General features: G+C 41.6%; 2 protein-coding genes and 1 long non-coding RNA gene across 3 annotated transcripts in view; 1 reads left to right on the forward strand and 2 right to left on the reverse strand.

Annotated features, from left to right (window-relative positions):
• The window catches only part of LOC117496148 (NLR family CARD domain-containing protein 3-like), a gene marked incomplete at its 3' end in the record, with an annotated part of 682,747 nt that overhangs the window by 226,192 nt on the left and 440,976 nt on the right, over positions 1-15,579 (reverse strand). The window lies entirely within an intron of this gene.
• LOC117495657 lies at positions 1,042-2,509 on the forward strand. Its single transcript, XR_004557202.1, has 4 exons — positions 1,042-1,204; positions 1,856-1,896; positions 2,060-2,087; positions 2,187-2,509. It is a non-coding gene; the product is annotated as an uncharacterized LOC117495657 (long non-coding RNA).
• On the reverse strand, positions 6,705-7,560 carry LOC117495694 (cortexin-1-like; the record flags this gene model as incomplete). The annotated part of the gene is made up of 1 exon (XM_034147136.1): positions 6,705-7,560. A coding segment is annotated over one exon (408 nt), but the record flags the coding sequence as incomplete, so codon positions are not given.

Here is a 15,579-nt window from a genome sequence, read left to right on the forward strand (position 1 = left end):
TGAAGAAGCAGGAAATAAGAAGGAACTCACCTTGTGGTAAACCTGAGAGAGAAAGAGTTTGAGCTCCATGCTGTTTCAGAGATAATCCTTGATGTGGTTTGGAACATGATATGGAGTTTCATCATGGCAGCATTTAGCTGAGTTTCTGCTGGTAGAATTCTGATCAGGCATTAGCTCCACCTCCTTTTTCTTTTTTTCAAGCTAAGGACCCGAACCTGCTCTTCTCTAACAGCTGAAACAGAGGGATGTGTGGGATTTCTAAAATGCATGATCTGTTTGGTATTTTGAGCAAAACACATCATCGACATGTTTTTATATATTTGTGTATATCTGAGACCCATAATATATGGCTAAAAATAGCATGATAGGAGACCTTTAAAACCCTGTTTAACTCTGAACAGATTATTAAACCTGGAGTTATTTCAAACAGGAACTTTGTTTTCTAAAGTTACATCATGTTTTCTTTATTCAGACTGAGGGCCTGCGGGTTGTCAGAGATCAGCTGTTCTGCTCTGGCCTCAGCTCTGAAGTCCAACACCCATCTGAGATATCTGGACCTGAGTGAGAACGATCTGCAGGGTTCAGGAGTGGAGCTGCTGAGAGATCTTCTGGAGAGTCCAGACTGCAGACTGGAGGCTCTCAGGTCAGTTCACTGACTCTCTGTTACTGCTGGAGATCTCATGTTTCATTAGTTATTCAACCTGATTCTTCTACATAATTAACTTACATCTATTAAGTTGTAAATGTTCTTTTATTCATACTTTCATTTGTAGGTACTAAAGTAAGAACTGCAGAGATAAATGTTGACTGATTCTTAAAGGAACTGTAATAGATGTTAGTTGTGAAAATTAAATCTATGTTTTTAATATTTAGTAAACGATAACGTCTGAATAAAGTTCATCTGAAGTAATATTAGTTTTACAGGATAAAGTTGACTTTCTGAAGAAAACATGTTTTTGTTCCCATTCATTTCAATGTTGAATAACACATCTGATTATAAACTGATTTGTATCCTCATCATGTTTTCTTTATTCAGACTGATGAGATGCAGTTTGTCAGAGATCAGCTGTTCTGCTCTGGCCTCAGCTCTGAAGTCCAACATCCATCTGAAACATCTGAACCTGAGTCTCAACGATCTGAAGGATTCAGAGAAGCTGCTGAGAGATCTTCTGAAGAGTCCAGACTGCAGACTGGAGACTCTCAAGTCAGTAAGGGGTCTCTGCTGGTTCAGCAGTATTGTATGAACCACAGGGAGGTGTTTCTCTCACTGGGGAAACAGATCAGTGATGTTACCCACTGACTGCAGGCTCTTTCATTCTTCCATCAACTACAGAAGGCCAGCTGAACATGCAAAGCCACACTTTAGTAATCAACTCTCTAACAGACATATGGGGTTTTACAGAAGAGTGGGAAAGGTAGTCTGTTTTTATGGGATGTTTTTAGTTTCTGCCAGGGGTGTCCAAACTGACAGAATACAGTAAACCCTCTGGAGAGCTGAGAGCTGTTTTGTTTCTTAAAGCATCCTCAAGTAACAAGCATCCTTTACCTTCATCTGATTGAGTTTTCTGACTTATAACTGAACTTATGAGGCAACATACCTCTAGAGAGCGGCCCAGACCTTTATATATTTTTCTGTATGTGGCCCTCGGTGAAAAAGGTTTGGACCCCCCTGTTCTAGACCAATGAGTGGTTACTTCCTGTCATGCAGCTGAGAGCTGTGGCAGGCAGTCGTAGTGTTTGCAGAGAAGATATGATGGGATGTAAAGCATGAGATCAGGACTCTGAAGCTGACTCAAAGAACTAACACTTATTTTAAACTGGATCTTAAACTGTTGGATTGTGTTCATCTCTACAGGATCAGATGAGAGCCGATCAGAGCCACGATCCAGAAGACCTGTGAGTACTGAAACCATATCCTCCATTCATCAAGATATGAAACTCTTTAATGGAGCGTGACCTCAGAGGAAAACAACACTCTTCTTTCTCTCTTCATCATTCTGGCTGTTTCTCTTTGTTTAATTATCATCATTATTCTCTCTCTCTCTCCTTCTCCTCTCAGGTGACAGGAAGTGAAGACACACAGAAAGGTGAGAGGTCGTACCGTGTGAAGTTTATTTATTGAGGTTTCAACACGTTTTTCTGGTGTTCCAGACAAATCTGTAAGCTCAGGTTTTCTTTGTTCTCAGTTTATTCATCACGGGGCGAGTTTGAGACGTGAAGAGGAGCGTGGAGGCATTTTGGAAAATAAAGAAGAAGGCTGCAGCTGATGAGAGACTTCCTGTTGGCTCTCCTCAATATGAAATGAACAAAAACAATCAATTGTACTTAAAGCTTTTCTTAAGAAGAAAGATGTGTTGCACATACACCTGCTGCTACCTACCACCACCTCCCACCCATCCCGGCACCAAAGAGGAGACTCCATCGACCCCAGATACCCCAACTCACTCTTCTTCAGGTTAGCTTGGAGCCCCGCCTTTACCTGCCCCATCACCTCACTTTGAACGATGTAGTCATCCGGATATCTGCGTACTGAGAGTGGGACGCAGGACCCGGTCAATGAGGTGCTGGAAGGGGGTCCACTGGACTGGAGGGGCGCTTGGATCTGGTGATGCCTGGCTCTTTCTGAAAGGGCAGGACACCTATCTGCCATAGTTTCTCCACCTGACGACTGAGTTCGGCATCGGGGGTTCCAGTTGGGGTGAAGAGACTCTGGGGGGCATCCGATGGCTCCTGAATAGGGGGGGCCCTTGGAGTGTCCAACCTAATGATAATAATAAGAATAATAATAATGCATTTTATTTGTAAAGCACCTTTCATTGCTAAAAGTAATCTCAAAGTGCTACAAGGGGCATCATATACTTATTTTATTTTTTTAAAGAAACACAAGTTTAATAAAAGGCTTTAAAAAAAGAAATGTTTTTAGGCCCTTCTTAAAGGAGACGGATCACGTTTTGTTCAGCCGGATAATATCCACATGTCTACCCTACTTTTATAATGTTCTAATCATAAATCTAATCGATAGATTTATGATCGATAGATTTATGATCGATACATTTATGATTCGAAAATTATAAGAGATGTGGAGATTATCCGGCTGAACAAAACGTGATCCGTCTCTTAAATGTGTCTCAACCACAGACCTTATTTCCAGCTATTTTCCAAAATCCTATGGAGAAATTGCATTGCGTTTTTGTCGAAGGAACCGGAAGAAGTTTACTTCCGGGTTTTAGGACGCGTCACTGCGGTTCTCTATATGGGATGCCCAGTCTACTTACAGATGGGTCACTCATTTTGAAATATTACACTTTGTTTTATTTTTCTTTAATTTATCATCCTCATGTAGAATGCTATCACGAAACACACATTTGGTTGTTTATAGCATAAAGAACATCTGATTTAATGTGAGGTAGGGAAATAATCATTTGAGGATAAGTATGTGTATATAAATATGTCATTTACAACAGCTGTAAGATGCTTGATAAGCTTGAAATGCACCTTGAAAATGCTTGAAAAGTGCTTGAATTTGACTTTGGAAAAGGTGTAAGAACCTTGATAGTGGTAACATCAATATGGACACCTGTAGGAAACGAGACCATGGACAACTAAGGAGACATATGCAAAGAAGGGTTACAGGGAAATAATCGGAGGTGGATGATCGTCCTTTACCTAGGTCGACCAATGAGAAACAAGGATACTTCTGCTATTTAAAGGCTAATAGTGCCACAGTGACGCGTCCTAAAACCCGGAAGTAAGCTGCGCATGGGTTCCTTCGACAAAAAACATGTCTACCCTACTTTTATCATTTTCTAATCGTAAATCTAATCGATAGATTTATGATTCGAAAATTATAAAAGTAGGGTAGACATGTGGATATTATCCGACTGAACAAAACGTGACCCGTCTCTTGAATGTGTCTCAACCACAGACCTTATTTCCAGCTATTTTCCAAAATCCTATGGAGAAATTGCATTGCTTTTTTGTCGAAGGAACCCATGTGCAGCTTACTTCCGGGTTTTAGGACGCGTCACTGTGGCACTCTATACAACCTTCGTCAAACAGTATGATCACAGGGTCTGCTTGGACTTTGACGTAATAAAGTTATTTTGCATCTTTCATGTCTGACTCCACCGACTTCTTCTGAATCTGTTAGAATTTTCTGTGTGTGTGTTGGTAACAAAACTGAGGCAACGTGACAAATAAGTAGCAATCATTTATTTAATTTCCAGTGGAAATAAGGTAGAATAACGTTTTGTTTTTTCACTGATTCATGACAGTGTTTTTAAAAAACAAAGCAGATCAAGTCTAAAAATATGTAATTACAAAACACAAGAAAGACCCAGCTTACCCTCCTTCTAAGACGTTGCTGCATGACTGTCAGAAATCCACAGTAAGAGGACAGAAAGATAGCAAAAACGAGACTCCCCAAACTCGAGTCAGCAATAGAAAAATAAAGCTTTCTCTTGCCTAAAGGTTGCTGTTTGCTTCATCACCAAACGTGGCAGGCTGACTAAAGCAAAGCACAAAACCAGTGAACATAAACTCTACTTGCAGTAATAAGAGATTATAGATTAAATATGGCTTCTCAGTTACAGACACAGTAACACACAAAATATACACAGACAACATGTTATGGAGACACAAACTACCTGCCTAAAAGGTTCATGAAACTGCAGTGCTGCTCCAGGATCAGTGTCCCAAAGAAAAGTGAGGACTTGTGCTCCTCGATCAGCACTTTGATGATTTACAATGGACATTTTTTGTAAATAGGGGCGTCTGCTTAAATGTAAACTCCTTCATTTAAAGGGGACATATCATGCCCATTTTCAGGTTCATACATGTATAAGGGGTTTCTACTAGAACATGTTCACATGCTTCAATGTTAAAAAAACACATTATTTTCCTCATATCGGCTTCTTTAATAAACATGTTTTACCCTCTGTCTCAAATGTGCCGTTTTAGCGCATGTCTCTTTAAAGGCCCGGACACACCAAGCTGACACCAAAGAACTGACACAGACGGACCCCCGACTGTTGTGTCGCCTCACGTCTCCTGCGTCTTGGCCAACAGTCGCACTGGAACACACCGCAAAGACTTCAGCCGACGGCCAAGAAGCACGTACGAACTGTGCATGCGTGAGTGGCAATAACTCTCCTTACCAGCAGGCGGCGGTAGTGTGTATTCGTCATTCAAAAGAGGCAACAACCGGAAGACAGACTGCGTGATAACCGAGAGAAGAAGAACAGACTGCGTGATATGAACAAACAACAAATAGCGTGTGCGTTCCATTTTCACTCTACAGCGAGAAGCTCATGGGGCTTTCTCGAACCTGTGTCAAGAGCTGGAGTTAAATTAAATCTCAGATTTGCCTTCTTAATAGTTTGTTTGGGTCCCTCACTTCCGTTTCGCTTCTCAGGCACTGATTCGCTAAGCTGAACAGCCAATCAGAGTGATTTATTTTGCCGACAGCCTTTGGCCGACTGCCCACCGATTCGACATGTTGAATCGGTGGGTTTTCGGCCGAAAAGGTGTCGGCACGGCTGAAAAGACACGACGGTGCGGGACACACCAATCTGAGTAGGGCGTGTCAACGCTCATCGTCGGCCTGACGCCCACCGATGGCTAAAATCAGCTTGGTGTGTCCGGGCCTTAAGACCATCTCCAGGAAAAGCCTAGTTTGTTCTGATTGGCTAGTGCAACAATTGCAAAGGTTGTCCTGAAATTGTGGGTTGAGGTACTCAGATTGGGGAGGTATATTTGAATGAATCTCCATGTGATATAGGAAGTATAGCAACATCTGAATGTCATGTTTTATAAGCGCAGCTATCCACAAAATAACATTCTGGTTGTCTTATTTCACTGTTTGTAGAGGTGTAGGCACTCTGCACAAGAACTGAACAAGTGAGTTTACCCTTGATATGTCCCCTTTAAGTTCTACTCCTTTTCTCGCTTTGAGGTTATAAACTACACCGTGAGTGAAGGTGATCTTTAAATACTGGCAAGCTGTGGAGTTTGGAGACCCTAGCCCTAAGGAGGTGCTGTGACATGCTGGATGGGAACAGTAGGTTCAGGTTAAGGCTCAGCTGTGCAGCTCATTATTTCTGTCCTTCATGGTGCAACATCTGGGGGTTTGTCTCGCAGGGAGTCCAGTGGGCTGTGTGCATGTTGTTGTTTAACCAAACCTGTTATTCTTCCTGCAGTAGGGTGACCAGATGATAATGGGTGTAATTCGGGGAACAGGGGAGTTGGGAATGCCCTCCAGAACATGACATTTAGTGTCAAGGAACACAAGTATTAATCATAGTATATTCATTTCCTGCAGACGTTGCAAAGACTTTGTTTGGATCATGTAAGGCATCAATGATCTCTGGGTATTTTCCTCCTAAAACTGTATAGTACCTTCAGTTTTTGCTCAAACTATTTCGCTTTTGGGCTCAATGTTAACTTGCTCCTGAGGCACCATGTCAGTGAAGGAAGTTTAATTTCCACCGAAGATTTTCAATTAAACGTCAGATCTACTGTGCAAGGCTATACGAAACTACGAAAGCCATAATTCATGTGTGAGGGGAAACACCCAAACAAATCCCCAAAGTGTAAGAAGTAACTTAGTAAATGTACTCAAGTACTTAAGTACAATTTGGAGGTCTATTTACTTACATAAGTATTTCCACTTTATGCTAGTTCATACAGTACTTCTACTACACTACAATTTGGAAGCGTATAATGTACTTTTCACTACATGTTGAATAATGAACCCTTCTGGTTTTGGTACTTTAAGTATAAATTGATGCTAATTCAAAAAAAGGAATTCAGGAGTTTTACTTAACAGAGTATTTCTTTACTGTCGTATTAGTACTTCTTACATCAGTTGTTTCAAAGTATTCAATGTTGTATTCGGCTATAGCAAAACACACCTCGATTTAATCTAAGTTTTGGGGTGAATAGGACAGGATACATGAGAACTCTTCATCATTTGGGACTGTCCCGAATCTTCCCGGATGTCTGGTCACCCTATGCTGCAGATTCATCATTCATCATTTTAAAACTGTACACCAGGACACAGTAAACCCCTCCTTAGAGTGCATTCACAACATTATGCATTATCCATTCCCAGATCTAAATCGCTCTCTAAGATTCAGTGAAATGTATTCCTCATTAAACCAGTGCATAACCAAACTGGCCCCTGTCCATCCCCTCCTTGTGGTCGGTCCAGGACGATGAAGGCATGCGGCTGTAGGGGTCCAGCAGGATCCTGAAGCACCGGACCAGCAGGAAGACCAGGAAGAGGACGAGGAGGCCGACGAAGGCCAGGGCGGTGCGCTGCTCATTGTCCACGCCACCCAGGGAGAGGGGGGGGCTGCTGCTACCCCCCCCAGCACTGCCAGGGAGGGAGGAGCTGGCCGGGGACAGCAGGAACTCGTAGTCAAGTGTGGGAACATCGTTCATCGTCCACGGGGCCCGAAGGCACGGCTTACACACTGACTTGAGGATGGGCGTGTTGGGAGGAGGGGCGGAGAAGGAAGGGAAGGGAAGGTGTTCATCGGGGGTGGTGAGGAAGGAAAATCAACTGGAGACTTTTAAAGACGTCTTATAAGAAGTTTGTATTGTGTTTTTTCTTGGGTGAAGGGCCTAGATAAAAGGTTTGCTCGGTAGTAAATAAGAAGTAAGAATGCAAACGATATCTTCAAGGTTAGATAGTGTTGTGTTTATATCTAAAAATGTGTGTATCCTGTCCTCTTGCACACACATCTTCCTCCAAATGTATTTTCAAATCTAGGTCAGTCAAAGTGACGTGACCCAGAAAGGGCTGTCACTATCTGCTGTCAATGTGACACATGCACACTTTTTAATTAACGTGGACTACTTTTCAGCACCACATGTTTTTTAGGAAGTGACTAAACAGTGTAATGATGGCTTTACTTAGCGGAGTAACCGTCCCTGAGGCGGTGTGAGGTTTTTAATGTGTTTATCAGGGTGTCACAATAGCTTTCATTCTCAATCAGAGACGTGACTCTTCTTTCAGACAATGCAAACAACACGTGTCAGATCGCATTCAAGGCCAGTGTCCTCTATGTGATTTATGTGGAGATTGGGTATAGCTGTTTAAACAAGAGGCCAGAAACACCAGGTGTGTGTCAGTGTACGTGCATGTGTTTTTTTCTAATTAGAGCCAGAGGTCAGCGACGTTTTCCCATGATAAGTGCTTCAAATGTGGGTCAAAGCTATCAAAAGGCATTCAAAGAACTCGAAAAAAATGCTTCTTTTGACAGGAAAAGCAACAAGAGGTAGAAAAATGATTCGTCTGAGAAGGTGAGCTCCTCAAAGTGTCAGTTGTGAATTTAAAAGCTTCTTAATCCAGCTTGTTCTTCAGTGTTTTTGAATTCTGATTCTGTTCATGAGGCTCTTCAGCAGGCATGACTTGTTACCAGACGTTCTGTCATCAGATGTTCCCGGTTGCAGCTCCTATGAGAAGCACCTGAAAGAATAAAAGACATCTGGTTAGAAAAGCTTCAAGATAATTGTCCACAAATGTCACTAATGAGGACATTTCAATCGCCCCGATCCGAAAAATCCCTTCAAATGAAACTACAGGTGAGGGACCCACAGTCATTTTGGGCCTGCAAATGGCCTCTTTAAATGTTGTTGTATGGTTTTGTTTGGTATGGTTTTTATATATACTGTAGTTTCATATGTTCTGATATATGTTCATGTGCAATGCCACATTTAATACAGGCACAGAGGGCAGCTCAGGCGTCCTTTAGGTGAAAGGCAGAAGAGGTAAAAGCATTATTTATTAGAGTTTGTGTATTTCCGAAACAAAGTAAAATATTTTTATTTTAAAGGTGCCCTTAGTCAGTCAAAAATATTTGTATTTTGTGCCAGTCTGCTCTGATTGGTTAGCTGGCCGGCTTTGCTGTGATTGGTCAACCGCTTAGAGAAGTCCCACCCTTAGCCAATCACGTACAATGTGTTGATGCGCTAGCCAATAGAAGTGTGAATATTACATAGTGATGTCACTATGTTCAGGAAGTAAACAAAGGAGTCCGATGGAGGCGTTTCAGGCGGGGGGGGGGGGGGGGGGGGAGTGTGTGGGAAAGAAACACAGGGATTTTAGCCTTTGCAGACCATTTACATGCACTAAAACATATAGAAAACACCACAGGAAAGGGAAGTTTGATAGGGCCCCTTTAAACGTATGTACACCTGGAAGTCCCTTTTGTTTCCAGGTGCAACACATGCATGACACAAGCTTTCCTTGATTGTTCCTAATGGGGACCAGCAGGAGAGGATTAAGTAATGCCTTCCTCATGTCATCATAGGATGTGATGATTAGCACCCTTTGCTCTATAACTAACAGTGACATAAGCCATCTGTGGGGGGGGGGCAACAGAACGAGCTTCCCCTGTAATGACTCAATTAGTCAGCTGATTATCGTGCCATTACGGCCCCATTAGCAGTAATGAATGCACGATTATAAACACTGATACCGCATTACATCACCCCCCATTTGTCAGTGTACTGTTACAAAGGGCCGTTTGTTCATGTGTTGACCCCCCGTCATTCACATGATGGAGGGAAAGACAAAGTGTTGAAGAGCCTCATTAATAATCCAAAATCCTGTCTCCCCTGGCGGACCGGGTTTCAAATCCTGGAGGAAAGGAAATACGCAAACTATTTTCACCATGTCTGAATAGAGTGACTGTTTGCTTTGTGACACCAGAGAGGGGGGTGAGTGTGTGTGTGTGTGTGGGGGGGGGGGGGGGGGGGGTTTAAGAGAGACAAAGGCAAAAGGACAAAGTTGGTTGGAAACAGGAAGGGATGATAATTGAAAGTGAATTAAATGATGTGTATGAAGGGGAAATGGTCAGAGGTGCAGATAGGTTGGATTAGATTTGAATTTTTAATCAGTTTACAGTGAGCTGGTTATTATTGGACAAGACGAGGAACTCAATGTATCTCAATGAGGGATGATCAATATAGATTTTCTTCTCTAATACCGATACTACCCCTCATGACCCATAAGATATCAGATAACTTCACATTTGAGTTTATGTAGAATTGAAAGGCTAAATTGCGAAGTGAAAAATAATTGATGGATTTATTTTGCCATAGGTCTGACCTTACCAATAGTACATGACATCTATCATATCATAATGTTTTCAACAATACCACTTAAAGGTCACCTATCATGCTATTTTTAGGCAATAGCATAGGTCTCAGATATATAAAAATATATAAAAAACATGTCTATGAAGTGTTTTGCTCAAAATACCAAACAGATCACCCATTCTAGCCATGCCTCATATCCCTCTATTTCACTTCCTGTTTCAAAAGTGCTGATTTTATGTATAAAGCTTTAAAAAAAATTGATAACAAATAAAAAAGGAGGGGGCTGAGCTCATGCGGGACCCGGCAGCTACTGTCTAAACTAAATACTGCCGTGATGAAACGCCATATCATGGATTATCAAGGATTCTTTCTGAAACAGTATGGAGCTCAAAGGCTTTCTCTCTTGCCGGTTATACCACAAGGTGAGTTCCTTTTTATTTCCTGCTTCTTCACACACATGCTCTCCAGTACAGGTTAGCTCTGAGTGTTAGCGATGCTAATGTAAACACCGACCATATTACGTCCAAAACAGTCGGGCATTGTTTCTGATAGCAACTTTCTGATAGGGCCGTGGGTCCACATTTCCGATATTACATCATATCGGACGCAAATCTGGATCAGCTCCGTTGTATCCCCGTTTTTAGAGATTTGGGTACGGAGGAAAAGAGAGAGGGTTTTATTTTCTGACGCTGCGTGAGTTCCCTGACACACCGGGGACACATATTTATGTATAAAAGACATCAGAAAGTGCACTTTGCATGATAGGTCCCCTTTAACACTTCTGGCTCTACAGATGTCAATTCGTTTTTTAATAGACAAGTCAATCTGAAAACTAGCAGTAGTGTTGTCTTCCTCTGAAACTGAGAAAAATGTCCACATCGTTGGCAACGTGTCTGTTTAGTAACCAGTTGTTCTTCTTTTTATCCTATTCTTCCTCCTACTCCTTCTTCTCCTTCTTCTTCCTCTTCTTCATCCACCCTTCATCCCCATACTACTTCCTCTTCCTTTCCACCTACTCATACTTTTACTTTCTCTTCTTTTACTTCTCCATCTACTCTTCCTCCGTCTTCTTCTTTTCCTCCTTCTTGTTCTTCTTCTCCAAAAATGTATCAACTATAACCGTCATGATACATAATAGTTTAGTTTTGATACACCATAATCAGCCTAATATGTATAGATCATATACTGTATATATTATGCATCTCTGATTGTGATAACAAATATGAGAAAAGGGGAAATGAGAAGCAGCGTATGGAGATTGAATGGCGGTGCAGATGGATGAGAAGAGCAGAGGTTACTGTGGTGAGCGGGCAGCAGTACAGAGGAGAGAGGAGAGGTTATCTGGCACTAAATACACAGTCTGCTCAGCGTGACCACAAAACATCTTTTCATCTCTTCCTCCATCTCTCTTTCTCTTCCTCCATCTCTGCCTTTCTTTCTTTCTGCTGTGTCGTCCTGCTGCCAGCCTGAGTGTGTGCACCAAAAACCCTGGAGACTCTCATACCGAGTGTGCACCTGTGTCTGTGTGTGTGTGTGTGTGTGTGTGTGTGTGTGTGTGTGTGTGTGTGTGTGTGTGTGTGTGTGTGTGTGTGTGTCAGCTTTTCGCTTCCTCTGACTGATGTGCGTTGCCCAAAAATAGGTCAGAAACCTTGTGACTGTGGTGAAGGACATCAGGACGACGGACACTGTGACACATCTGCAGCTCATATCAGAAATCCTTCCAACTGTTAGCAGCTGCTGTGAGACTTTTATACTGACAGCTTCAAAACCACACCTATGTTCGTATTGCACAGTTTAAGGTTTACTAGGCAAATGTTGTTGTTGTTGTTGATGTTTAGCAGCTTATCCCCACTATTAATTTGAGTTTTTTGCTTTAGCTTCCTGTAACTTCTCAGTGCATCATTGTTAAATGTTCCTACTAACACAAGCAAAACATTTGCTTACATAAACACAATGCATTGAATCACGTTGCTGTATTTCATCAACCAATACAAATGATCAATGATCTGAATGTTCTATGTTTTCTTGAGTGGAGTTGCACTTTTTCTACAGTTTTAAATACAAAATCATATACTCGTTTCTGAGAGACAACGAAAATGGTGTCAAAAGAAATGGCTCAACAAAGTGTGTGTAGTGTAGGTGAACCATGGTCGTCTAGGGCTTTTATAATGAGCAAAGTTATCATCTGGATCAGATCATAAATAACAATCTGATGATAGATATTTTACTTTACTGTTTTTGATAAGAATACTCAGTCAGGGTTAATACAAAATCCTGCAGAACAGATGGTTAATGCACAGGAAGAACACTATAGTGCAACATATAAACACACACACACACACACACACACACACACACACAAACTCTTGAAATTCAAGTGGGCAAAAGAAATGAACATTGCTGGTGACACTCCTCACCACATTGGGTTGATTTCCATTGTGAATGTTGAATGAATGTTGCTAAAGACTACACACATAACCTCCTCCTCTGATCCTTCATACACTGTAATTATTTAGTGGCACCATTATCAATCACTATCTCATCACTGAGAGACAGAGAAGGTGATGAATAGACCGACAGAGAGGGGGAACAGACTTAAAGAGGAGAGAGAAAGCATTGGTTGCCTTTGAAATAGTGACATTTATCATATTGTACAATAACAGGTCCATAATTACCTCTACATATTGTTTATTGATTTATTTATTTAAGCAATCACAAACAGCAGTAAATGTAAAACATACAGAATGGTCGATTTCATAAAAAGGAAGTTAAAAGGGCAACAAGCCTTAGAGTGGTCAGACCAGCGTGCGTGCGTGCGTGCGTGTGTGCGTGCGTGTTTGTGAATAAGTTATTGGGAAGTGGAGGGAGGACAGACAGACATTGCTCAGCTTATTTTCCTCCTCGTTAAGTCTCGCTCCCACCATCACACTCCATCAGCCTCACACACACACACACACACACACACAACACACACACAACACACACACACACACACACACACACACACACACACACACACACACACACACACACACACACACACACACACACACACACACACACGTCCATCAGCCTCGGTCTCGCTCCATTCGCATTAGTTCTCGCCCACTCCATTTCTCCTGCAGGACATTTTCCTGAAAGCACCAACGAGACCCCTGAGATGAAGGCAAGCGAAGTGGACACTCGTCAGTCTTCATCAGCTAGCCCTTAAATGGACACACACACACACACACACACACACACACACACACACACACACACACACACACACACACACACACACACACACACACACACACACACACACACACACACACACACACACACACACACACACACACACACTGCATTCACATGCAAAAACAGCATGCAAAGACTGAAAAGTAGGTAAAAGACCCTACTCTAATTTAGTGTAGAGACAGATATTCCCCTCTTTCTCACACAACACACACACACACACACACAACACACACACACACACACCACAACACACAACAACACACACACACACACACACACACACACACACACACACACACACACACACACACACACACACACACACAAATGGTTTCACTTCCTCACAAAGCCATTGATCAAGCGAGCGTTGACAGAACTCATCAGGGTTAATGAAATGAAAAGAGCTGAAAATAATTTTGTTACCACTCAGGTGACCAGGGTGTCACCTTTACCCTCCTCTATCTCATCTCCCACTATCGAACACACACACACACACACGTTTCTACAATGAAGGCGCAGGGTAGAAGATTTCTTTTACACTTTACTTCAACCTCCAATTACAGTGTTTTTCTCACACAATGCTTTAGGGCTCAGCTGACTATTATTTTAGTTATCAGTTAATCTGCCTATTGTTTTATGGATTATTCGCTTGATCCAAAAAAGCTCAGAAAACAGTGAAAGCCATTCCTCCACATTCCTAAAAGTCTTGTTTTGTCAATCCAAACAGCGAAGATATTCACTTTATTATGATGTAAAGCAACTCATCTGGATATTTGGAGGAATAATCACATATTACATTTTCCAGAAAGACCTGCTACAATGCATATATTCTACATTTAGTTTGTATAAGTATAAGCTTTTGAAGCAAAAAAAATATAGATACATAGATTTCTTTTTGAATCATCATTCAAAGAGAGTGTACAATAAAGGATTGAATGTATTTAAACATTTCATTTATATTTGTACAATGAAGAGGTATTTGTTTCCATGGAACAGAGGTGGGATCAAATATAACAAAAACTAAATATATCACAACATCCCTACAATTCTTAATATTCACTCCAGGTATTTTCTAGTTACGTATTGCGCCGAGGCTTCGGAGCGTGTGTCGAGTAATCCCCGAAGCTTTTTGTGAAGCTTGTATCGAGGCTTGTATTGTTTTGGGCCAGTGGCGTCATCGATGACAAACGAAGCCTCGCTGGCCTGTCGATACCACGTGACTGCTTCAGAAAGTGCTTCAGATCGGTTGAACCACAACGCTCATATTACCCATGGATGTATAATAAGAACCATATTACCCCTCCTGTACCCGGGCCCGGTGACACGATGGAATTAAGAGAGCTCAGACCCTCACTTATATAGAGATCGGAACATGTCATAAGTGTAAATAAATAAAAGCATGAATAAATGTAGGAATAAAAACATGAATAAATAAATAAATGAATAAATACAGGAATAAACAGTATCCCGTTTTTTCAGATAAATTCAGTGTGTGGGCTGTGGCTCAGCTGGAAAGCAGTTGACTCACAACCGCAGGGTCCCTGGTTCAACGACTGGTCTGTACGTCTTGTTTTTGTTTATAAAAGCTGTAGTTAATAAATGTATTTATTGATATGGTTTAGCTTTTCTCAGGCTACAACATGGTTAAGTTTACGAATAGTATTAAGGAATACAAATCCCTCTTTGCAATGTTTACCAGCCTCCTTATAGGCTTTTCAATCACAATCATTAAACTGGAATAAATACAATATTGTTAACATGAAAATATGATTGTATGTTCGTTGTTTAGAGTTATTCTAAGGCTTTACTCATTGGGAACTCGGTATGAGATAGAGCACACTATTGAGATGTCAAATCTGCCTGTTTTACACATTTTGACCAACAGGGGGGTTTGTGTTCAGATGAAGCCTCATGAGATGAACCCTTTTGCGAACCAATTGTCTGGAAAGCTTCAAAGCTTCATAAGGCTTCATCTCGCCATCACTAGTATTTTCTATATGCTACATATCACCAACAAGCAGAACAGTTAAGAAAGCTAATATTTTTCAAAAAGGGCCAGAAGACCAGGGTTTCTGAAATGCTGAAATGAGGTGTGTGACATCCATCCATCCATCCATCTTCTCCTGCTTATCCGTGGTCGGGTCGTGGAGGTATCAGTTCCAGCAGAGAGCCCCAAACGTTCCTTTCCCTGGCCACATCAACCAGCTCTGACTGGGGGATCCCAAGGCGCTC

Source organism: Trematomus bernacchii, unplaced genomic scaffold, assembly GCF_902827165.1.
Source record: "Trematomus bernacchii unplaced genomic scaffold, fTreBer1.1, whole genome shotgun sequence".
NCBI lineage: Eukaryota > Metazoa > Chordata > Actinopteri > Perciformes > Nototheniidae > Trematomus > Trematomus bernacchii.